We start from the raw sequence: 24,086 nt of genomic DNA on the forward strand, positions 1-24,086 counted from the left end.
CAAAAATCTCTTGGACATAAACATGAGTGACTTCTTCATGAACATATCTCCCCAGGCAAGGGAAACAAAAGCAAAAATGATCAAGTGGGACTATATCAAACTGAAAAGCTCCTGTACAGCAAAGGACACCATCAATAGAACAAAAAGGTACCCTACAGTATGGGAGAATATATTCACAAATGACAGATCTGATAAAGGGTTGACATCCAAAATATATAAAGAGCTCACACACCTCAACAAAAAAAAGCAAATAATCCAATTAAAAACGGGCAAAGGAGCTGAACAGACAGTTCTCCAAAGAAGAAATTCAGATGGCCAACAGATACATGAAAAGATGCTCCACATCGCTTGTCATCAGAGAAATGCAAATTAAAACCACAATGAGATATCACCTCACACCAGTAAGGATCACCACCATCCAAAAGACAAACAACAACAAATGTTGGCAAGGTTGTGGAGAAAGGGGAACCCTCCTACACTGGTGGAGGGAATGCAAATTAGTTCAACCATTGTGGAAAGCAGAATGGAGGTTCCCCAAAAAGCTCAAAATAGTGGGGTGGAGCCAAGATGGCAGCGTGAGTAGAGCAGCAGAAATCTCCTCCCAAAACCACATATATCTATGAAAATATAACAAAGACAAATCTTCCTAGAATAAAGATCAGAGGACACAGGACAACATCCAGACCACATCCACACCTGCGAGAACCCAGCGCCTCGCAAAGGGGGTAAGATACAAGCCCCGGCACGGCGGGACCTGAGCGTCCCTCCCCCCAGCTCCCAGCGGGAGGAGAGGAGTCAGAGCAGGAGGGAGAGGTAGCCCAGGACTGCTGAACACCCAGCCCCAGCCATCCGGACCAGAGCATAGACACAGTGCATGTGTGGGGCCCTGGATACTATGGAAACAGGGCAGCAAGAATGGTGAGCGGGTACCAGAGGCTGGCGCCGGAGGACAAAAGAAAAGCGAGTGGCCAGTTTTTTGTTGTTGTTGTTGTTGTTGTTGTTTTGTTTTCACGAGCGCTTTTTGGAAGTCTTAAAGGGATAGGGACCCCAATACTCGGGAAACAGGGCAGCAAGACCAGTGAGCGGGTGACTGAGGCTGGCACCAGAGAATAAAGAAAAACGAGCGGCCATTTTTTTTTCTTTTTTCTTTTTTTTTTGTGGTCGTTGTTTTGTTTTAGCGGGTGCTTTTTGGAAGTTTTAAAGGGGCAGGGCGGGACACTTAGTCCAGAGGTAGGGAACCCGGGGATCTCTGGGCAATCTAATCCCCTGGGCTGCAGGGAACACTGAGGCCCCTTACGGAGATAAATAGCCTCCCTGCCGCTCCCCCTCCTACGCGACTCCACCACTTTGGAGCAGCAGCCTGAGCCAGGCCACGCCCACAGCCAACAGCAGAGATAAACTCCATAGCAGCCAGGCAGGAAGCAGAAGCCCTGTCTGTGCGCAGCTACCCAGCACAAGCCACTAGAGGTCGCTGTTCTCCCAGGAGAGGAAGGCCACAAACCAACAAGAAGGGAAGTTCTCCCAGCCGTCACTCGTCCCAGCTCTGCAAACTATTCCTATCACCATGAAAAGACAAAATTACAGGCAAACCAAGATCACAGAGACACCAGAGAAGGAGACAGACCTAACCAGTCTTCCTGACAAAGAATTCAAAATAAAAATCATAAACATGCTGACAGAGATGCAGAGAAATATGCAAGAGAAATGGGATGAAGTCTGGAGGGAGATCGCAGATGCCAGAAAGGAGATTACAGAAATGAAACAAACTCTGGAAGGATTTATAAGCAGAATGGATAAGATGCAAGAGGCCATTGATGGAACTGAAACCAGAGAACAGGAATGCATAGAAGCTGACATAGAGAGAGATAAAAGGATCTCCAGGAATGAAACAATATTAAGAGAACTGTGTGACCAATCCAAAAGGAACAATATCCGTATTATAGGGGTACCAGAAGAAGAAGAGAGAGGAAAAGGGATGGAAAGTATCTTGGAAGAAATAATTGCTGAAAACTTCCCCAAACTGGGGGAGGAAATAACCGAACAGACCACGGAAATACACAGAACCCCCAACAGAAAGAATCCAAGGAGGACAACACCAAGACACATAATAATTAAAATGGCAAAGATCAAGGACAAGGAAAGAGATTTAAAGGCAGCTAGAGAGAAAAAGGTCACCTTTAAAGGAAAACCCATCAGGCTAACATCAGACTTCTCAACAGAAACCCTACAGGCCAGAAGAGAACGGCATGATATATTTAATGCAATGAAACAGAAGGGCCTTGAACCAACGATACTGTATCCAGTACGACTATCATTTAAATATGATGGTGGGATTAAACAATTCCCAGACAAGCAAAAGCTGAGGGAATTTGCTTCCCACAAACCACCTCTACAGGGCTTCTTACAGGGACTGCTCTAGATGGGAGCACTCCTAGAAAGAGCACAGAACAAAACACCCAACATATGAAGAATGGAGGAGGAGGAATAAGAAGGGAGAGAAGAAAAGAATCTCCAGACAGTGTATATAATGGCTCAATAAGCGAGCAAAGTTAGGCAGTAAGATACTAAAGAGGCTAACCTTGAAACTTTGGTAACCATGAATTTAAAGCCTGCAATGGCAGTAAGTACATATCTTTCAATAGTCACCCTAAATGTAAATGGACTGAATGCACCAATCAAAAGACACAGAGTAATAGAATGGATAAAAAAGCAAGACCCATCTATATGCTGCTTACAAGAAACTCACCTCAAACCCAAAGACATTTACAGACTAAAAGTCAAGGGATGGAAAAACATATTTCAGGCAAACAACAGCGAGAAGAAAGCAGGGGTTGCAGTACTAATATCAGACAAAATAGACTTCAAAACAAAGAAAGTAACAAGAGATAAAGAAGGACACTACATAATGATAAAGGGCTCAGTCCAACAAGAGGATATAACCATTATAAATATATATGCACCCAACACAGGAGCACCAACATATGTGAAACAAACACTAACAGAACTAAAGGGGGAAATATACTGCAATGCATTTATTTTAGGAGACTTCAACACACCACTCACCCCAAAGGATAGATCTACCAGGCAGAAAATAAGTAAGGACACAAAAGCACTGAACAACACAGTAGAGCAGATGGACCTAATAGACATCTATAGAACTCTACATCCAAAAGCAACAGGATATACATTCTTCTCAAGTGCACATGGAATATTCTCCAGAATAGACCACATACTAGCCCACAAAAAGAGCCTCAGCAAAATCCAAAATATTGAAATTCTACCAACCAATTTTTCAGACCACAAAGGTATAAAAGTAGAAATAAATTCTACGAAGAAAACAAAAAGACTCACAAACACATGGAGGCTTAACAACATGCTCCTAAATAATCAATGGATCAACGAACAAATTAAAATAGAGAACAAGGAATATATAGAAACAAATGACAACAATATCACAAAGCCCCAACTTCTGTGGGACACAGCGAAAGCAGTCTTAAGAGGAAAGTATATAGCGATCCAGGCACACTTGAAGAAGCAAGAACAATCCCAAATGAATAGTCTAACATCACAATTATTGAAATTGGAAAAAGAAGAACAAATGAGGCCTAAAGTCAGCAGAAGGAGGGACATAATAAAGATCAGAGAAGATATAAACAAAATTGAGAAGAATAAAACAATAGAAAAAATCAATGAAACCAAGAGCTGGTTCTTTGAGAAAATAAACAAAATAGATAAGCCTCTAGCCAAACTTATTAAGAGAAAAAGAGAATCAACAAACATCAACAGAATCAGAAATGAGAATGGAAAAATCACGACAGACTCCACAGAAATACAAAGAATTATTAAAGACTACTATGAAAACCTATATGCTAAGAAGCTGGAAAACCTAGAAGAAAGGGACAACTTCCTAGAAAAATACAACCTTCCAAGACTGACCAAGAAAGAAACACAAAAGTTAAACAAACCAATTACCAGCAAAGAAACTGAAACGGTAATAAAAAAAACTACCAAAGAACAAAACACCCGGGCCAGACGGATTTACCTCGGAATTTTATCAGACACACAGAGAAGACATAATACCCATTCTCCTTAAAGTGTTCCAAAAAATAGAAGAGGATGGAATACTCCCAAACTCATTCTATGAAGCCAACATCACTCTAATACCAAAACCAGGCAAAGACCCCATCAGAAAAGAAAATTACAGACCAATATCCCTGATGAACATAGACACAAAAATACTCAACAAAATATTAGCAAACCGAATTCAAAAATACATCAAAAGGATCATACACCATGACCAAGTGGGATTCACCCCAGGGATGCAAGGATGGTACAACATTCGAAAATCCATCAACATCATCAACCACATAAACAAAAAGAAAGACAAAAACCACATGATCATCTCCATAGATGCTGAAAAAGCATTCAACAAAATTCAACATCCATTCATGATAAAAACTCTCAGCAAAATGGGAATAGAGGGCAAGTACCTCAACATAATAAAGGCCATATATCATAAACCCACAGCCAACATTATACTGAACAGTGAGAAGCTGAAAGCTTTTCCTCTGATATCGGGAACTAGACAGGGATGTCCACTCTCCCCACTGCTATTTAACATAGTACTGGAGGTCCTAGCCACAGCAATCAGACAAAACAAAGAAATACAAGGAATCCAGATTGGTAAAGAAGAAGTTAAACTGTCACTATTTGCAGATGACATGATATTGTACATAAAAAACCCTAAAGACTCCACCCCAAAACTACTAGAGCTGATATCGGAATACAGCAAAGTTGCAGGATACAAAATTAACACACAGAAATCTGTAGCTTTTCTATACACTAACAATGAACCAATAGAAAGAGAAATCAGGAAAACAATTCCATTCACAATTGCATCAAAAAGAATAAAATACCTAGGAATAAATCTAACCAAAGAAGTGAATGACCTATATTCTGAAAACTACAAGTCACTCTTAAGAGAAATTAAAGGGGACACTAACAAATGGAAACTCATCTCATGCTCGTGGCTAGGAAGAATTAATATTGTCAAAATGGCCATCTTGCCCAAAGCAATATACAGATTTGATGCAATCCCTATCAAATTACCAGCAACATTCTTCAATGAACTGGAACAAATAATTCAAAAATTCATATGGAAACACCAAAGACCTCCAATAGCCAAAGCAATCCTGAGAAAGAAGAATAAAGTAGGGGGGATCTCACTCCCCAACTTCAAGCTCTACTATAAAGCCATAGTTATCAAGACAATTTGGTACTGGCACAAGAACAGAGCCACAGACCAGTGGAACAGACTAGAAACTCCAGACATTAACCCAAACATATATGGTCAATTAATATTTGATAAAGGAGCCATGGACATACAATGGCGAAATGACAGTCTCTTCAAAAGATGGTGCTGGCAAAACTGGGCAGCTACATGTAGCAGAATGAAACTGGACCATTGTCTAACCCCATATACAAAAGTAAATTCAAAATGGATCAAAGACCTGAATGTAAGTCATGAAACCATTAAACTCTTGGAAAAAAACACAGGCAAAAACCTCTTAGACATAAACATGAGCGACCTCTTCTTGAACATATCTCCCCGGGTAAGGAAAACAACAGCAAAAATGAACAAGTGGGATTATATTAAGCTGAAAAGCTTCTGTACAGCAAAAGACACCATCAATAGAACAAAAAGGAACCCTACAGTATGGGAGAATATATTTGTAAATGACAGATCCGAGAAAGGCTTGACATCCAAAATATATAAAGAGCTCACATGCCTCAACAAACAAAAATCAAATAATCCAATTAAAAAATGGGCAGAGGAACTGAACAGACAGTTCTCCAAAAAAGAAATACATATGGCCAACAGACACATGAAAAGATGCTCCACATCACTAATTATCAGAGAAACGCAAATTAAAACTACAATGAGGTATCACCTCACACCAGTAAGGATGGCTGGCATCCAAAAGACAAACAACAACAAATGTTGGCGAGGCTGTGGAGAAAGGGGAACCCTCCTACACTGCTGGTGGGAATGTAAATTAGTTCAACCATTGTGGAAAGCAGTATGGAGGTTCATCAAAATGCTCAAAACAGACTTACCATTTGACCCAGGAATTCCACTCCTAGGAATTTACCCTAAGAATGCAGCAATCAAGTTTGAGAAAGACAGATACACCCCTATGTTTATCACAGCACTTTTTACAATAGCCAAGAATTGGAAGCAACCTAAATGTCCATCAGTAGATGAATGGATAAAGAAGATGTGGTACATATACACAATGGAATACTACTCAGCCATAAGAAGAGGGCAAATCCTACCATTTGCAGCAACATGGATGGAGCTGGAGGGTATTATGCTTAGTGAAATAAGCCAAGCAAAGAAAGACAAATACCAAATGATTTCACTCATCTGTGGAGTATAAGAACAAAGGAAAAACTGAAGGAACAAAACAGCAGCAGGATCACAGAACCCAAGAATGGACTAACAGGTACCAAAGGGAAAGGGACTGGACAGGAGTGGTGGGAAGGGAGGGATAAGTGGGGGGAGAAGAAGGGGAGTATTAAGATTAGCATGCATGGGGGGGTGGGAGAAAGGGGAGGGCTGTACAACACAGAGAAGACAAGTAGTGATTCTGCAGCATTTTGCTATGCTTTTGGACAATGACTGTAAAGGGGTTTATAGCGGGGACCTGGTATAGGGGAGAGCCTAGTAAACATAATATTCTTCATGTAAGTGTAGATTAAAGGTAACAAAAAAAAAAAAAGAAAGAAAAGGGGGAATACTCCCTGATAGGATAAAACTAACTGTAAATAAATGATTAATGCATACTTTAAATATCCTTAATTTTGATCACTTAAAGGGTGTCAGATGATCAGCTATGGAGGTACACTTTTCTGATAATATTCCTTTCTCTTAAAAAAAACAAAAAAAGCAGTTCCTGTGTGGTGACCTCCAATGAGTTCTACACAATGGTATAAAGGGCATATCAAAGTGTGGGCAAAGGGTCTGTTTGTGTTTATACAGAGGATCAAAGCCTAATTTGGCTACCCAGAAAATGAACTAAGATACGATATGAAGAAGAACTTCCAACATTAGCACTCTCTGGAAGAGTCATACCAGAAGATGATCATCAAAAAACCTCAACAAAGATCCAGGTGATGCTGCAGTTGTAGCTGCATCCATCCCACCAGTTCCTGGACTTGCCATTGGAATGAAGAAGGAGATATCTAATCTGGCCTGTGCTTTCAGTAAAACAACAAATTTGACTGGATCTATACTGTTGGAACTCAACCAAGAATTAGGAGAAGTGCAAGTTGTAGCGCTCCAAAATCTTACAACTACAGACTATCTACTGTTAAAAGAACATATGGGATGTGAACAGTTCCCAGGAATGGGTTGTTTTAATTTGTCTGATTTCTCTCAGACTGTTCAAGTACAGTTGGACAATATCCATCATATCATAGACAAATTTTCACAAATGCCTAGGGTGCCTAACTGGTTTTCTTGGCTTCACTGGAGATGGCTGGTAATTATAGATCTGCTTTGGTTATGTAACTGTATTCCTATTATGTTAATGTGTGTGCACAATTTAATTAGTAGTTTAAAACCTATACATGCTTAAGGTACTCTACAAGAAGATATGTCAAAGAAATAATCAATCCTCCCATGTTTTCTTCCGTCTGCTACCTCTATAGCTTTTCTTCTTCCTTCCTAATTACAACCCTTAAATAGAATTCGTGCCTCATATCAAATTTACCGAGTATCATAATTCCTCCAAGTGGTAAAGATACCTCAAGACAAATGCTGGGCATAGAAGCCACAGGGCATAAATCTGCAAAGAAGTAAAAAGCTAACCTTTTCAAACAATATGGCTTCTCTCTCTCACTTACCAACTTTACATCTCCCTGTATGGCCCCAGAAGATGACTGGTTAGCCAGAGACGGGTAAGATTCCTCAAGGGTGGAACAACCTAAGACAGGCACAGTCACAGGGGGGCCATCAGGTGAGAAATTGGAGATCAACAGTGGTGAGGCTTAGAACCTCACCCCCACTGTTTTGAAAGAAATCTTCTGCATCTGTGGATGTTTTAATGCCCTTGTCTAGCTTGGATTAACACATAGTCTACAGGCACACACCTGATCATCTACAATTGCTCTCTTACAACACTAAACTATGTTTTCTACCTTTATCTTGCATCTACCTACCACTTCAGCATTTTATTAAAAATAAAAATAATAATAATAATAAAGGGAGAAATGTGGGATCCACATATAAATCAAGTATAAAAATCAAACGAATATTCATATTGGACCTGATTGTTTATAGTTCATAACGTATGATCAAAACCGAAAGTTTCTGTGATGACTGCCCTTGTACTGTTCACCATGTAACTTATTCACTATGTAAGAATTTGTTCTCCATGTAAGAACTTGTTCATTATGCTTCAGAAGATTGGAGACTGACGAAAATTAGGCTTGGGGTGGATTAATGATTGTGCATTGAGCATTGACTCCCCTATACAGAATTTTATTGTTGTTAACAACCATTTGATCAATAAATATGAGAGATGCCCTCTCAAAAAAAAAAAAATAAAATAAAATAAAATAAAAATAAAAAATAAATTTAAAAAAAAAAGTTAAAAAAAAAAGCAAACCTCAAAATAGAAATACCATTTGACCCAGGAATTCCACCTCTAGGAATTTACCCTAAGAATGTGGCACTCCAGTTTGAAAAAGACAGATGCACCCCTATGTTTATCGCAGCACTATTTACAATAGCCAAGAAATGGAAGCAACCTAAATGTCCATCAGTAGATGAATGGATAAAGAAGATGTGGTACATATACACAATGGAATATTACTCAACCATAAGAAAAACATCCTACCATTTGCAACAACATGGATGGAGCTAGAGGGTATTATGCTCAGTGAAATAGGCCAGGCGGAGAAAGACAAGTACCAAATGATTTCACTCATCTGTGGAGTATAAGAACAAAGAAAAACTGAAGGAACAAAACAGTAGCAAAATCACAGAACCCAAGAATGGACTAACAGTTACCAAAGGGAAAGGGACTGGACAGGAGTGGTGGGAAGGGAGGGATAAGGGCAGGGAAAAAGAAAGGGGAGGGCCTTAAGATTAGCATGTATAATGTGGGGGGGCATAGGGAGGGATGTGCAACACAGAGAAGACAAGTAGTGAGTCTACAGCATCTTACTACGCTGATGGACAGTGACTGTAATGGGGTTTGTGAGGGGACTTGGTGAAGGGGGGAGCCTAGTAAACATAACGTTCTTCATGTAATTGTAGATTAATGATAATAAAATGAATTTTAAAAAAAAAGAATGAGTGTGCCGGCCACATGCACTGTTCTCTCCATATTTCCATCTGGTCCTGGAGTCCCCAACCACTGCACCTATTCTACAGGTGGAAAAACCAAGGCTCAAAAAAGCCAAACATCTTGCCAGGTCCCTCAGCTAAGAGGACATGTTTCCATGCCCAGAAGCCCATGCTCCTCCTCCCGGCCCAGTGAGATGGGCAGGGAGGACTCAGGGCTGGGGAGTACAGGGCACGATCACAATGGCACTGCACTCCTGAGGCTAAGCAGGCTAAGGACAGGGCCAAGGACACCCGTGTCCACCTGCCCCAGCAGAGGCATCCCTTCCAGGTGGCCTCCTGGCTTGCAGCCCTGCCCACAGGAAGTCACTGTTCTTCTTACTATTGACACAGGCAAGATACATACAAGCCAGGATGCTGGGCTGCTGAGAAGTCAGTGCAGGACACACCCATGCAGCCCAGGGTCCAGGGAGAGGGAGAAGTGGGGCCAAATCCCCTATGGGTGCTCTGAGGGCCTCTCTCTGCCAACAGGGACCCAGCATTCTGCCCCCATCTAGGCCATGCTGCCTCTTAGGGCTGTGTTTGCAGGCAGGTCCCCAGGGGCTGGGATGGGGGAGCAGGGTGATGCACAGGCAGGAAAGCCCCAGCTGCCAGGCTCAGCTCTGCTCTCACAGCTGTGTGACCTGGGCTGGTCAAGCAACCTCTCTGGTTCTCAGCTGCTGCTCCTGAAAAATCTGGGGTTGACCCCCCCAGGGGCCTGCCAAGTGGCATGCATTCAGTGGTGGTGGTGATGATAGCGCTAATGGTCCTGACAGTCATTACTTGGCACAGCCTCCGTGGAAGGTGAGGCTCTGACCCCTGCAAGGCAGCTACAGTCCATTGGTCCCTACCCTCAAAGGCTGGCGGGGAGATGCAGAGCAATGCCACCACACTCGACCAGTGGCTGTGACCCACCGTGCCTGTGACCATGTCCAAGATTCCCACCCACACGACAGGGGTAGATTCTAGACAGCAGAAACCACATGAATCTGCACAGGACAAAGTCAGCAGTCATGCCCTCTCAGGAGCACCCTTTCCCCAGCGCTCTTCAACGTTGAGGGAAGGAAGCCTCGAATCGCTGGTGCCCCGGCACCTTGTAAAAGGACAGCTGAGGCTGAGGGGTTCTTCTCGTAGCGACAGTAAAAGCTGAGGGCAGACTACTCAGCCCCTAGTCGTGCTCAGAGTTGTGCACACACTTAGTGGTCCCAGTGTGCTTGTCAAGGTCACCTCCATCCCCCAGGCACAGACGGTAGGTGAGGAGGGGGTCTGCTCTCCACACAGGGACAGGGCTGTTTACCCCAGCAGGCGGGCAGGGCCCCAGAGGCAGCACAGAGGGTTCCACTTCCATTGGGGAATATGACTCAGATGTGTGCCCTTCCTTTTGCAGGAGCTCTGGGCGGCAGGGGGACCCGCTGCACAGCTCAAGCTGCCTTTCCCGAGGCAGCATTTCCCCCAGAGGGCTTCCTGGGGCTCTCTGGAGCAGCCCTTGGCAAAAATCTGACCCTGGTGCTGCGGAGACACCTCCCCAGAGACAGACCCACTTCCCAGCCTCACAGTAAGCACAGAAAACTGCTGAGGCCTTTGAGAGCCACTGATTAATAACAGGCCACTGGGCAGACGGAGGACGCGGACCCTCCTGGATGGCAGGAGGCTTCCGGCTGTTACCTGTCTCGGGATGCAACCCCTCGGGCTCCACTCCCTGCTGAGCTCCCCAGCAGAACATGACGAGCAGTCCCAGGGTTTGGGAGGGAGAGGCGCAGAGCACACCTCAGGAAGGAGAGGCAGAGGCGTGGCCAGAGGCGATTAAAACTTCACAAGCAAATAAGCTAACAGTGACAGTGCCCTCCAACACACACACTCTTTCCAACCAAGGAATTAACTCAGTTCTGATGTGGTCTACCTGGAGATGGCGTCCGATCCCTTGGGTAGGGCCCAGTCCCACAAGATTGCTCCCCCTGACCCCACTTCACAGGCCAATCACAAGTCCAAGTCGTCTCCTGGGCTTCTGACCGACAGGTACAAACTGGAGGTTCCCACAACCCTCCCTCGGTTCCATTAATTGTTAGAGTGGCTCACAGAACTCAGAGAAACATTTACTTACTAGATTAACAATTTATTACAAAGGATATAGCTCAGGACCAGCCTGGTGGGAGGGACACATGGGACAAGGGATGGAGAATGGGTGGGACCCCACGCCCTCTGCAGGGCTGCTCTCCCTGTACCTCCACGTGTTCACAAACCCAGAAGCTCTCCAAACCCTGAAGCCTCTTTTTGGAGGCTGTGTTACACAGGCGTGACAGATTAAATCACTGGCCACCGATTGGTGACTGAAATCAATCTCCCCAGGGACCCAGGGTGGGACTGAAAGTTCTGACCTCTAATCACAGGGTCAGCTCCCCTGGCAACCAGCCCATCTGACCCTAGGCTTTCCAAAAGTTACCTCACTAACAAAAGATACTTTGATTGCTGTCAACACTTTTCATAATTCCAAAGGTTTTAGAAAGCCTGTAGCAGGAACAGAGATGAAAACCAGATACACAGCGTATGTATTATGGATCCCAGTATCACATAACCCCTGACCCTCCTGCTGGGCTTTACTGCTCACAAATCGCCATCACTCACGCGGGCAGACGGGCTGAGAGGCACGGGAACAGATGCCTGTACGAGCCCAGAGCATCACTCATTTTCCAAACAGTATTTCTCTCCAAGCGGCAGGGGGAGTCTGAGGAAGGGTAGGCCCATCCGGTCAGGGGCCTGAGGGCCAGGTCCTCACCGCCCTCACCGCAGGCCCCTCTGCTGTGAGCACCGCCCCAAAGTCCGTGCAGCAGTGCAGGGAGGGCAGGGCAGGTTCCGCAGGAGCAGAGGCCCGATGTGCACCCCTGCCTCCAGGCCCTGCACGCCCTGTATGCCCTGCTGGGAAAAACAGGCCCTCCTCGAGCATTTTCAACATGGGGCAGTGGGACAAAGGCAGAACAGCAGAGGTGTGCAGGCAGGCGGGGTGACACCTGTACATGGGCACAGGGACTGGACTCTGAGGCCGGGCCAGAGTGTTCGTTAGACAACAGGCACCTGGTTTTGGAAACTACTGCTGGGGAGTTTCTGTTGGCGCCAACCCCCAGGCCTTAAGTCCCCATTTTCTACCAGGTGGCCCGGATTCTCCATCCCTCTCCACCAGGATCTCCAGGCCAGGCTGCTCAGCTTTGACTTCAGCCTCTCTTTGTGTTCTCTGCCCCATGTTCAGTGCACCCCTCAGCAGCCCCCGGCCATCCCAGGCTCCCTGGCTACCAAAAGCTCAGGAGCCCAGTACCCTAGACCTGTACCAGTGTCCTCTCAGTGTCCAAAACCACAGGAACTGCCATCTCAGTTCCAGGTATAACACAGGCATAGGAGCCCTCCTACAATGCAATGGGGCACTGCCCAGGGTGGGCAGAGCCTAAGCCCCGAGTCGGTGGGCTGGCACCTCACTGTCTCCCATCTTAGCCCTCCCAAGTCTCACCGTGCAAGGGAAGGATCTGAGACAACGGTGACAAGAACAGGGCTGCCTCACAGGCAACCCACAACCAGAACTGCCCAGCCTCACAGTGGCTCCCGAAGACCAGGGGGCCCGACTATGCCACCTGGCACCACGTGGCCCAGTAGCATGGCCGGCAGTGTGCCCTTCCATCTCCTCCTGAGTCTCCCTGGCTAATTCCTGACTCTTGCAGATGAGGATGGGGTCACCAGCTACAGAAATGCTCTCCAAGATGTACCTCTAGGCTATGGGCATTTTCTGGGCAGGAGATTCTGGGACAGGGAAGGAACCAGGGACAGTGGCTGGCAAGATAAAGGCTGGGAGTCCGTACTCAGGCAGAAGCTCCTCTGGACGTGCCTGCAGCCAGGCGGCTCCCACGGCCGCCTTTCCAGCGAGCCAGGGCTTCCAAAGCCTTTCACACCCATACACGCCCCAGTGGCCACATGTGAGGAAGTGGGCCAGAGGCCGCCCTTCCAGACCTAAGATGAGGCAACTGAGGTCCCAGGAATGAGGCGACTGACTTCCAGAGCAAGTCAGTGGCGAACTGAGACCCAAAGCCAAGCCCAGACACTGGGGAATCTCCGCAGACTCCCTGCTGACCTGAGGAGACCCAGGAAAGGGGCAGAGCCAGTAACACAGGCAGACCAGCACCCAGGCCGCTACGACACTCCCCACTGCTGCTTTCATTCCCTCAGTGTGCCGTGGGGTCGGCGAGAGGGCTGCCAGCCTCTCACCCTCAGAGGGAGGGGGGCACGACCTGGCCTGGCCCTCATGCCTGGGCTACCAGGCTCACCTGAGGCCAAGGAAGGACCACTTCCCACCCGTCCCTTCCAGCACCGGGCTAGGCTATCCTTAGCCCCCAGGGGGACCTCAGTCTAGGGCAGGTGAAAACAACTCACAGTGCACAGGGCCCACCGAGCTGGGGGTTAGCAATGTGGGGGCTGGGGAGCACCAGCAGCTGCTGGATCAGTGCTCAGGGGAGGCACTGAGGAGCAATAAAGGCCTTGAGGGAACTGGGAGACAGCCAGTGGAGGGGAGCGGAGGCCCCTCCAGGAAGAGGGGGCAGGCTGTGGATTGGCACTGGGGCACAAGGAAACCGCTCTGGGAGGACATCAGAGGAGATGCACCCTATGTTAGTGGGTGGGTGGGTCCAGTACTTGAATGACCTACCAAGTCACACATCTAATGTGGAGGCCAGGGCATCTATGGAAAAGTCAGAGTGGGAGGGCCCTGTCTGCCAGCGATATCCAAGAGAAGGAAGGAGATACACCACTGCCCAGCCCATCATGGTGGGAAGGATACCTAAAAACAAGCGGCCAGGGGCCCTTCAATCCTGCTAATGTTTGGTGTCTTCACGATGCCATGAGACCAAAACTGGATGTAAATCACCGCCACCCACACAGCGAGGACTTTCCAAGAAACTCACATCACATCTCCAGAATATTTGGAGCCCGAGTGGACAAGAACCCCACCTCACACAGGGTTTTGCCTAGGCCAGAAAGGTGGGCACAGAGTCTGCATCTGCTTCCCTCCCTTTTGTCCTTAACTGTTGTCACTCCAAGTGATCCTGGCAAAGACTGTGAGCTGACCCAGTTTGAAGCACCATGTACACTTTATTGCCACATTGCTCAGACACCAATATTCTAAAGTTAGCCCTGGCCGATGGCGCAATGCTTGCCTGCCAGGCCGCTGCCAGCAGCCCCACAGAGCTGTGCTTCTGCCAGGGCAGCTTTCCATTCAGACAGGGATGGATGGAGGGCAGGCTGGGCTGCCTGCAGCTAAAAACACAAGTCTATTCCCTGGCTCAGGAAAGAGTATACCCATATGCCACGGGAATGTCGAGAGGCCAGGGGAGCAAGTGTCGGTCCCTGGTGACAAGGAGCTGACTGTCCCTAGCCACGGAGCCAAGGTCAGACACGCCAGTTCTGCAGGCTTCCAGCTCTGAGCGTAGCTCAAGCAGGGGCAGAGAGAGAGCCAGGGTGCTCTGGTGTCCTAGGGACAGGTAGCTAGCTGGACAGAGCCCTGGGCTCTCGGAGTCAAAGTCTCAGTCAGGCCTGGCTAGCCAGCCAGCTCTGCTCAGAGAAAATCCCTTCTTGTGCCCTGGGCTATACCAGTAAGCCTGGCTCAGCATTCTTGCTAATGCAAGATGCACGCTGGCAGAGGAGGGTGTTCTCTGATCCGGAACCATGGGCTTAGGGCCCAGTGGGTGTGTGGCCATCCCTGAGAGCCAGATTACAAGCCAGATGGGAGCAAGGGTCTAGACAGCCTGGTTCATACCCTGTCCCAATTCCCCAGCCCGAATGAGACATGCACACTCATGCATACACACATACACACAATGCACTGCATGTTCACACACACACACTCACACACTCACACTCCCTGCCAGCCTCTGGCAATCAGGGTTGCAGGCCAGAATTCAGGGTCCTCCTTCAGGGGACCTGGGCCCGCCTGTTCACCTTCTCTCCACACACATCTCCTTTCTTTGCTCTTTTCAACTCTTGCCCCCAGCCCCCAACCCCTGCTGCTCTCTAGAAAGCCCAGCCATACTTCAGCAGGCCCCATGCAGCCCTCTCTCATCACTGGTCTTCTGCGTGTATGCTCCAGCTGTAAGCTTTATCATTAGGCAGATCTGACTTCGAGGGAGCTCCTGACATCCAGTCATACCTTGCTGATGGGCACTGGTTCAGGAGGGCAGGGGATGTCCTCCTCGCCTGGGCCCAGCAGGGCAGGACTTGGTAAACTGAGTGGGTCACAGTGTTTTAGAGCTTGTGGGGACCTCACTGAGGGAGAGGCCAGGGCCCAGAGTAGGTGTGAACACAGAGTACCAACCTGTTTCCATCACTTCAGCCCAACTGTGTCAGCAGGATCAGCTTCCTGGCACCTGGAAGGGAGGTCTCCAGGGCACACAAAATGAGCCAATGGATTGCTGGATGGGGATCAGGAAGCAGAAACTGAGGCAGCACAGCAAAGCCATTAAGCGTCAGGCAGGGGCAATACAGGCTGCCCTCCCTCAGGTCACCTCCTCTGTCCTCCCCTTATCCACAGCGCCACCTACCGTCCACCGCCAGGCTCCCTCCAAAGCCTGCAGCCGCCAGCCCAGGGACCACAGGTTCTCAGCTGGCACAACCCCCCTCTGCTGACGGACCCCCACCCAACACCCCGGGGGCTGCACCCTGCTGCGGACCAGGATCACCAACCAGGACTGAGGGCTCAGGATGCAGGACGGTCAGGGCTAAACCCTGCAAAGCCCAGCTAACAGGCAGGTTGGCCATCCTGCTGCAGGGTGAGTCCCACCCTCAGAGAAGGGTCTGAGGCAGAGGTGCACCATGGGGAAGGCCATCAAGCGGGGCGGGGGTCTGGAGAGGAGGGTCTGCACACCTACCCTGGAAGAATGGGGGTGGATCTCAGGCAGAAGAAACAGCAAACAGAGGCAGGGGCGTCAGACAGCAGACACGCCAGGGAGAGCGGAAAGCAGGGCTGAGCTGGGAGGAGCACATCCTCGGAACCCAACTCTCAATGCTGGGGAAACTCACAACTGCTGTTCTGGCAGTGGGATTGCTAAACAGTACCCCTTTCACCCCCCCAAGGGGCGCCATGTGGAAGATTGACAATATGGTCACTCTGTAAATCCAGCTAGTTTAGCCAGGGTGTCCAAATGTGCTGATAAGTCTCAGTCAACTCTGACATCTGTGACAAGCAATCTGCCTTCAATAACAGTTAGGACGCCAAAGCCTGTGGACACTACTCTCTTGTAAACAATGGGAGAGAGCTCCAGGCCACACCGCAATCCCGTGGTGCTAGCTCACAGGGGCTCACGTGGAGATGGCCTGTGCCTGTTGTACATTTGCTGGGCTGCTGTCCACTTCCCTGCAGCCCCACCTTGCAGAGTATGCACATGCAGACGTCACAGGCAGGGCAGGGCCTGCCCACTGCCCAGGCACAACTGGGAAAGGGCCCAAGTGCTCGGGTCCCGTAACGAGGGACACGGGTCTGCCTGTGCTGGGCGCCACCAACACAATCAGTGAAGCAGCATTCTGCCTCTATTACTGCACAGTGCCTGGCACACACTGGGGAGGGTGGGCGGGGGGCAGGTGCTGCTTCTGGAAGGCCACCAGGCAAGCAGTGGAGACATGCAGAGGGCACAAAGGGTTGCCTAACCCAGACCAACTGGGGGTCTGTGCACCTACGGGGACCAGGCCATGTCTGGAGACAGCTGAGATTGTCAGGACTCAGAGGTACTACTGACCCTAGTGGGAAGGGGTCAGCAAGAGGCCACAGAACAGCCGCAACGACGAGGAGGGCCCCGATGTCAACACTGCTGAAGTTGGCAACCCTGACCCAGAGGGTGCATGGGGAGGGGGGATGACCCCCTGGAGGAGGTGGCACAGATGTGCAGGGAGCCCTGGCTGACAGGGTGAATCACCCAGGGAAGGGAGGGGCCAGGGTGACCAAGGGTGTAGGTAGGGACGCCTGGAAGAGAGGCCTCCTGGGCCAGGTGAGTGGGCCTACCCTTTCTGCAGGAAAATTCGGGGCCTCTGAGTAACTGGCGTATGCTGTAATGCTGGGTGGGGGCCAGTCTGTTTTACCATGTGTGAACAAGGGAGTGAGCCTGTGGAGTAGGGGTCAGAGAACAGGAAGTGGCAGGGGGCCCCATGGGGGGCAGCAGCCCCATGCTGACAGGTGGACCTGTGAGGGCAGAGCTGGGGGTGTGGACAAAGGAGTGAAGGCCGGCCCTAGGGTCTCCACCCAGGGTCCCCTGGGACGGGGCCCTCCTTCCTGGAGATGGAGAAGGGGTGCACATCAGGGAGGTCTTGGCCAGGTTCAAACAGCGAGCTCCCTTTGGGCCTAGACGCACCCAGGTGGGACCATAGCACCTGGACCTAAGGCTCTGCAACTCTGAAAAGATTCTGAGCCAGGTAAGTGGGCTTACATTTTCTGCTGGACACAGGTAACAAAGGGAAAGGTCCCAAAGGTGCCCTCTGTGGCACTCAGTCTTTTGACCATTTTAATCACAAACCTATTTGTGATCTCAGAACAGAGACACGCAGGTTTCCTGGCTCCCAGGGCCTTGCACAGAGCCTGGCACACAGGAAGTTCTCTTGTTTAAGGAGCAAAACGACAGGCAGGGGAAAAGGAGCTCACGGGGCACAGCAGGGAGCAGCCAGAGAAGGGGTGTGGGTGCAAGGAGGGCAGGTCCAGAGGAGAGCTTCCCCAAAGGTCCAGTGAGGGAGGGCAGAAGGCCTGCTCTGGGCTGAGTGGCTACAAGCTCCCTGAGGCCCTGGGAACAGGATCCTGACAGATCCTGACAGTCAGGAGTTGAGAAGGTCGGCAGGGAGGAGTATCCGGCGCTGCTGGGGGGATATGCTGGCACCTGACAAGTGGGCAGCCCCTCCAGCCAATGCTGCAAACACTTTGAAGAGCTATAGCCCCAGGGATGCGGAAGGTGGTCCCTGGAGCACTCAGAAGGGGGCCGAGGCAGGCTCAGCCCTGCGCAGCCACTCTCCAGGCTGCAGACATCATGCCCTGCCCTAGCTGCTCCCCTGAATCCCACTCCACATCTCCCTGCCCACCTGGAGTCTCAGACTGCAGACCTGCACTCCCTTCCTCCACAGCCCTCCTCTCTCACCATCCTGCTCAGCAGATGGCCACACCCGCTCAGATTCTGCACCCAAGGCCCACACACCCAAGCAACTGTCTGACACAAGCCAGTCTCCTACAATCCAACTCGATTCTGACGCTACCTACCCAGGACACAGAGCTCAGGGAACCGGTTTATTCACTAGACTACCAGTTTATCAATATCTGAATCAACAGCCAATGAGTAGACCCAGAGTGAGGGGTGGTGCAGGCTCGGGCTTCGATTCTCTGGGCGCACAGTGCTCTCCACAGCCCCACGTGCTCACCAGCCTGGAAGCTCTGAACCCATCCTTCTGGGCTTTCATGAAGTTGCAATACACAGGCAAGATCCACTGGATCACTGGCAAGGGATGGAACTCCATCTCCAGCCCCTCCCCACCCCAGAGTCCAGTGGGACTGAAAGTTTCTGCCTCCAATCACAAGCCTGGTTCCCCTGGCAACCAGCTCCATCTTAAGGAGGCTAAAGCCACCTCATTAACATAACAAACAGCACCCCACTTCCAGTCCTGGAAGCTTAAGGAATTCTTAGGGTTTCAGTAGCTCTGTGCCAGAAATGGGTGAGAACCAAATTTGCACTTCTTACTGTGTCACTCAGGGCCCACACATCCTCTCCTTTGCACTTCCACCCAAACCAGGGCACATCCTGCCAACTCTCCCTGCCTTCCAGCTGTGCCCAGATTCTGACTGCTTCTCCCACCTGCACTGGTGCCTCAGGTCCACGCCCAGGCGGCCTGTCTGCTGGCCCCTCACTGTGCTCATCGTAGCTGCCCACGGCAGCACCAGACACCTGAGCAAGCCAGCCACTCATCCCGTGGCTCCAAGCTCAGCACCCACGGGTCACCCACACGGCCCGCCGGGCCGGCATGTCTCCAGGCTGCCACCCCTCTGACCTGCCCTCGCATCTCCTTCTGCCACAGCCTGGCCCATGGCTGCTCCCTGAAACCACCTAGGGCTCCTGTCCAGGATTTCTACTCCTGTTGTTTCTTCCCCTTCAGACCCTCAAGGGCTCCCTCCCATGGGAGGGTCCGGTTCCTGCTCCAAGGGCACCCCTGCTCTGTCAGGCCTGTCCCTCCCCTCCCCTACTTTACCACTGCCTCCCCCCTCCTAGAATGTCAGCCTCTTTAGGACCAGGGCCAGGTGTCCCATGCCTGGCACATAGAGAACCCTCAACAAATATTTGAATGAGAAATGGGTGAACCTCTCAAGCCTGGTTTTCAAAGGGGATGACAGCCTTTGCCATGACAATCGGCTGAAAGAGTGCACGAAACAGTGCTCTGCACGGTGTCAAGCACGGCACCCCCTGCCCAGTGGCGGCTGTCACGGGCTGGAGCGAGGTCCAGCGAGTGCTTTCACAGGCGCAACCCCCCTGCTGCCCCCCTGCTGCCAGCGAGTGGGATTCTCAACCCCTCCGGCCTGCTGGTTCTCCCCCTGGCCTCCCTGGGCGTTGCTCTCCCAGGCACAGCCCACTAAACCACATTTCCATAATTTTCTCATACTGAAACGGCGTTGAAGAGCTCTCTGTCTCCTGCTCATGACTGCGAACTATTTCAGTAAATTTTTATTTTTAGAGGCAAATCAAACACTTATGACAAAAAAAAAACCTTATGACAAATATACAGCCACGAGCTTCCTTTCTCCCAAATCTTACCCACCTTAACCATGTGGCTGTGGGCCATGGCATGGCTTCCAAACCAACTTGCTGAAATACAACTGGAAGTGCCTGCGGGAAATAACCAAACGGGCTTGTACACAAATGGCCCCAGAGTGCTGGGTCACCACTGTGACTGCTGGTCAAGGCCAGGCCTGCAGGGGGAGGCCTGTGGGCAGCAAAGAGCCATGTACACTCCCCACAGCCTGCGGGGCCTGCCAGCAGTGTCTGACGGCCTTCCTGGTACCCTGCATCAGTTTCCTGTGGCTGCCCCACATCACCACCAACCAGCTGGCTTAGAACAGCAGGGATTTATCCTCTAGCAGCTTAGGAAGCCAGAAATCCAAAATTGGTATTGCTGGACCAAAATCCAGGTGCCTGCAGGCTGGCCCCCTCGCCCTGGCTCTAGGGGGGCGCCAGTCCTCACCTCTTCTAGCCTCTGCCGGTGGTGGCCTCCCTGGGCTCACGGCCACGTCACTCCAGTCTCCAAGGCCAGCATGGTCACGCCTCCCTCTGCCTCCCTCTCAGAGGATCATGTGCTGCATTTAGGGCCCACCCCGTAACCCAGGGCAATCTCATCTTAATACCTGCAAAGCCCCCCTTTTTTGCCATACATGGTAACCTTCACAAGTTACAAGGCTTAAGTCGTGTACATACTGTGGAGGCCATTTTTCAGCCTGCCACACACCCATTTCATCCGTCATTGTCTGGTGCTGCAGGAAACGAAGGTGCATGTAGAGGCCTCAGAGGGAACACAGGCAGCGAGGAGCAGCAGGGCAGCACAGCCCTGTGGTGACTCCAGCTCTTGCTGGGAGGCCCAGGTTGGATCAGGGCCAGCTCAGGCACAGAGGGGGCACCAAGGCTCTCAGTGGTGTGGCACGGGTCCCAGGAGGCCTGCAGAATGGTTTTGGACAAAGTGAGCTCTGGACCTCAGCTCCTCCTTCCCCTTGGGTTTCTCCCACCTGAGGCCACACATGTTCCACGACGGGTCCATTGTGTTCCAGACAGGAGGGACAGCACATTCAGAAGGCGGCTTGTTTGAGTCGCACTGCCCACCACCACCCATCTCCCCAGATGCAGAAAAGACCTAACTCATAAACCAGATGGAAAATATACCTGCTCTGCCCCAGGGACCAAGTGGTCACCTGAAATGACAACAGTCTGGAACAGTGTGTTGCCAACACTGAGCTTGGCCTCCTTCTTCAGGCTACCCTCCAGGTGATCACAGGATGTTCTCGGCTCTGCATCAGCACCCACAAGCCAGGGTGCAGGGCCGGGGGCAGAGCCCCGGGAAGCAGCCACAGGGCCATCACTGCTGCCCCTTCCCATCCTGCTGGAGATGGCCAGACCAGAAATGCAAAAGCTTCCCGCACACCTTGGCAGGGGAGGGGGTAACTCAGAGCGAGGCTGCAGCAGGAGGGGCGGCCCCCACCTGCCCCACAGAGCCTGGCCCCAGCACAGTTCCTGCATCCACAGGACAGCGGGAAGCTGCTCTGCCTGCCTATTCCTACCCTGTCTGCTTGCATCGCCACCCAGCACACCTGTCCAGAGGTGTGCAAACCATTCTGCAGCAGGTCTCGCTTCAGGAAACAGCCACGTTTATGGCGCACACCTGAGGGGGTGGGGAATCACCAGAAAGCTACACAGCATCATTGCATGGTATGGCAGAGGCAGAAGAAACCCCTAAACCAGACCCTCTGCTCCACCAACTGGGAGACCGAGAGGCTGTCAGGAGTGTGTGGCAGCCCCATGGCAGGAGGGCCCACTAACCTGCCCCTCCTGGGGGACTACCTGCAGAGGCCAGGTGTCATGAGATCCCCAAGGTCATCTCCCTGGTCAGCACCCCCGAACTGGGTGTCCACCTCAGTGGGGAGAAAGGATGGCTCCCCGCCATCTAGAGACAGACAAGGGGAGGGAAGAACCATCCAGACAGCTGGTGCCATGGCACTTACCACATTCCAGAAGAGCGGATTGAAAGTGATGGCTAGGACAGCAGCCACAAAGTGGGGATCTGAGGGGTCCACGTAGCCCAGCAGCCAGGTCATAACGCAGAGGTCTGCCTGCAGGGACAGAGCCTGGGTCAGCAGGAGACCCACCCAGCACCTGCCCAGCCCCCGCCCAGCCTAAGGAGTGGCAGGAGTGATGAGCCCCAGAACTCAGAAACAGTTACCCTCTGGGAGCAGCCCGGGGCTCAGGCACAGCCAAGTACAGCAAAGATTCCCACAGTGGAATCTCATAAAACTGAAGATAAAACGCTGAAACCTGATCAGCTGTGTCCTGCCTACAGGGAGAGCACCCGGGCTAGCAGTGAAGAGCAGTGTGCTGCGTAATAGACAAGGATCCGAGGGCCAGGAACCCCACAGGGACCAACGTCTGCAGCACCAGGGTGCTGTGCCTGGGACCCTGCAGCGCTGTTCAGCAAACCCAAGGGGCAGACAACCATCTGAAGAGACACCCAGCCTTGCTGGTAATCAGGTGAACTCAAACTAAACGACAGCAACATGCCTGCTCTTACCAAATGGAACTCAAACAGTCCTGGGCATGATGAGGGTGTGAACTGGACAGGTGTCCTCCTGAATGACCGCCACGCACCTGCCCCAGGGAAACTCACATGGGTGTGCAAAGCACATGTGCAAAGATGTTCCTATCGGCAAACTTGCAATGCATAAGATCAGAAACTTAGGTGTCCATCTGTGGAAGAATGTATAAATAAAATGTGGTCCATCCCTTGAGCAGCTAAACTACAGAATGTAAATGAACTGAATGCATGTGTGAACTTGTGATGTTCTCAAAAGCAAGGCAGAGAAACAAAGCAAGCTGCAGAATTCCTAGAGCATATAAGTACATTTTTAGAAAACACACAGCCACACAGTACTAAACATTCTTCCTGTGTGTGTTTAAAACACTAGTGTGTGACTGATACTAAATTCTAGAGCAGGGGTCTCATCCCCCAAGCTGGCGACACAGCACTGGATCACTCTGCAGGGAGGACGATCCCCTGCACCACGAGGTGTTCAGTGGCACCGCTGGCCTCCACCCACTCGATGCTGGGAGCTCTCCCCAGTTGTGACAGCCAAAATGTCTCCAAACATGGCCCAAACGTCCCCTGAAGGCAGAAATGAGACCTTCTGCCTCTAGGAATAAGGAAAAACAGCTGGACACTTTCAACACTAATTTCTTTCTTTGAAGATGGACCATCTCTGACATTTTACATGGAGGGAATTTGCTGAGTCCCTGCATTATTCTTTTTAGCATACTTTTTCTTTTTAGAAAGGACTTTGGAGGCCCAAAGCACAGAAAATATTATGGCAACTCTTCACAGGCAATTCAAAATAAAAGTCAGTCTAAACTGTAAAAAGAGGCTAAAGTCCAGCAGTTCTCATCTTTCCCACAATGTCCACATGGATGCAGTGTTTCATTTTATTTGGGGATATGGCACATTCTTTCAACAAGTACCCATCTCCCTTTTCTGGGGTTGGGAGGCTGTGGTGCTCCTGACTCCCCATCTGTCCCACCAGTCACCAGCCTAGAGGGCCAGCAGCAGCCTCTACCCCAGCTCTGGCCTCACCAGTGCCTTCTCTTGGCAGATCAGCCTGCCACCCAGAAGGGGCTGCTGAGGGCGGCAGTGAATGATTCTGGAAAGACCGCACACAGAGGACATGGCCCAGCACATCCTTCACGTGCGTGGACTTCCTCCCCGAGTCAGTCCATATTTCTCAAGGGCAAACCTTCACCTCTATGGGGCCAAGAGCAGAGCTAACAATGAATGAACCAACAAGGCCTGCCACCTGCCCTCTGCAGGACCAATCTGCTTAGTGATCCCATTGTTCCTGCTTAAAACTCCTCCAACTCGCTCCAGTGCCCTCAGGATGGGGTGCTCTGGCCCCAGCTGGATC

General features: G+C 50.4%; 1 protein-coding gene across 6 annotated transcripts in view; it reads right to left on the bottom strand.

The window, feature by feature from the left end:
• Positions 1–24,086, bottom strand: part of PEMT (phosphatidylethanolamine N-methyltransferase) — an 84,199-nt gene that overhangs the window by 50,210 nt on the left and 9,903 nt on the right. For 5 of the 6 annotated variants that reach the window (XM_037019681.2, XM_017673134.3, XM_017673132.3 and 2 more), the window contains exon 2: positions 22,143–22,250. In XM_037019681.2, the coding sequence (XP_036875576.1) occupies positions 22,143–22,235 (93 nt within the window). In that variant the 5' untranslated portion in view covers positions 22,236–22,250. The remainder of the gene's footprint in view (positions 1–22,142; positions 22,251–24,086) is intronic. The other variant, XM_017673136.2, reaches the window with a different exon arrangement.

The sequence above is a fragment of the Manis javanica genome, chromosome 4 (assembly GCF_040802235.1).
Source record: "Manis javanica isolate MJ-LG chromosome 4, MJ_LKY, whole genome shotgun sequence".
Taxonomy (NCBI): Eukaryota; Metazoa; Chordata; class Mammalia; order Pholidota; family Manidae; genus Manis; species Manis javanica.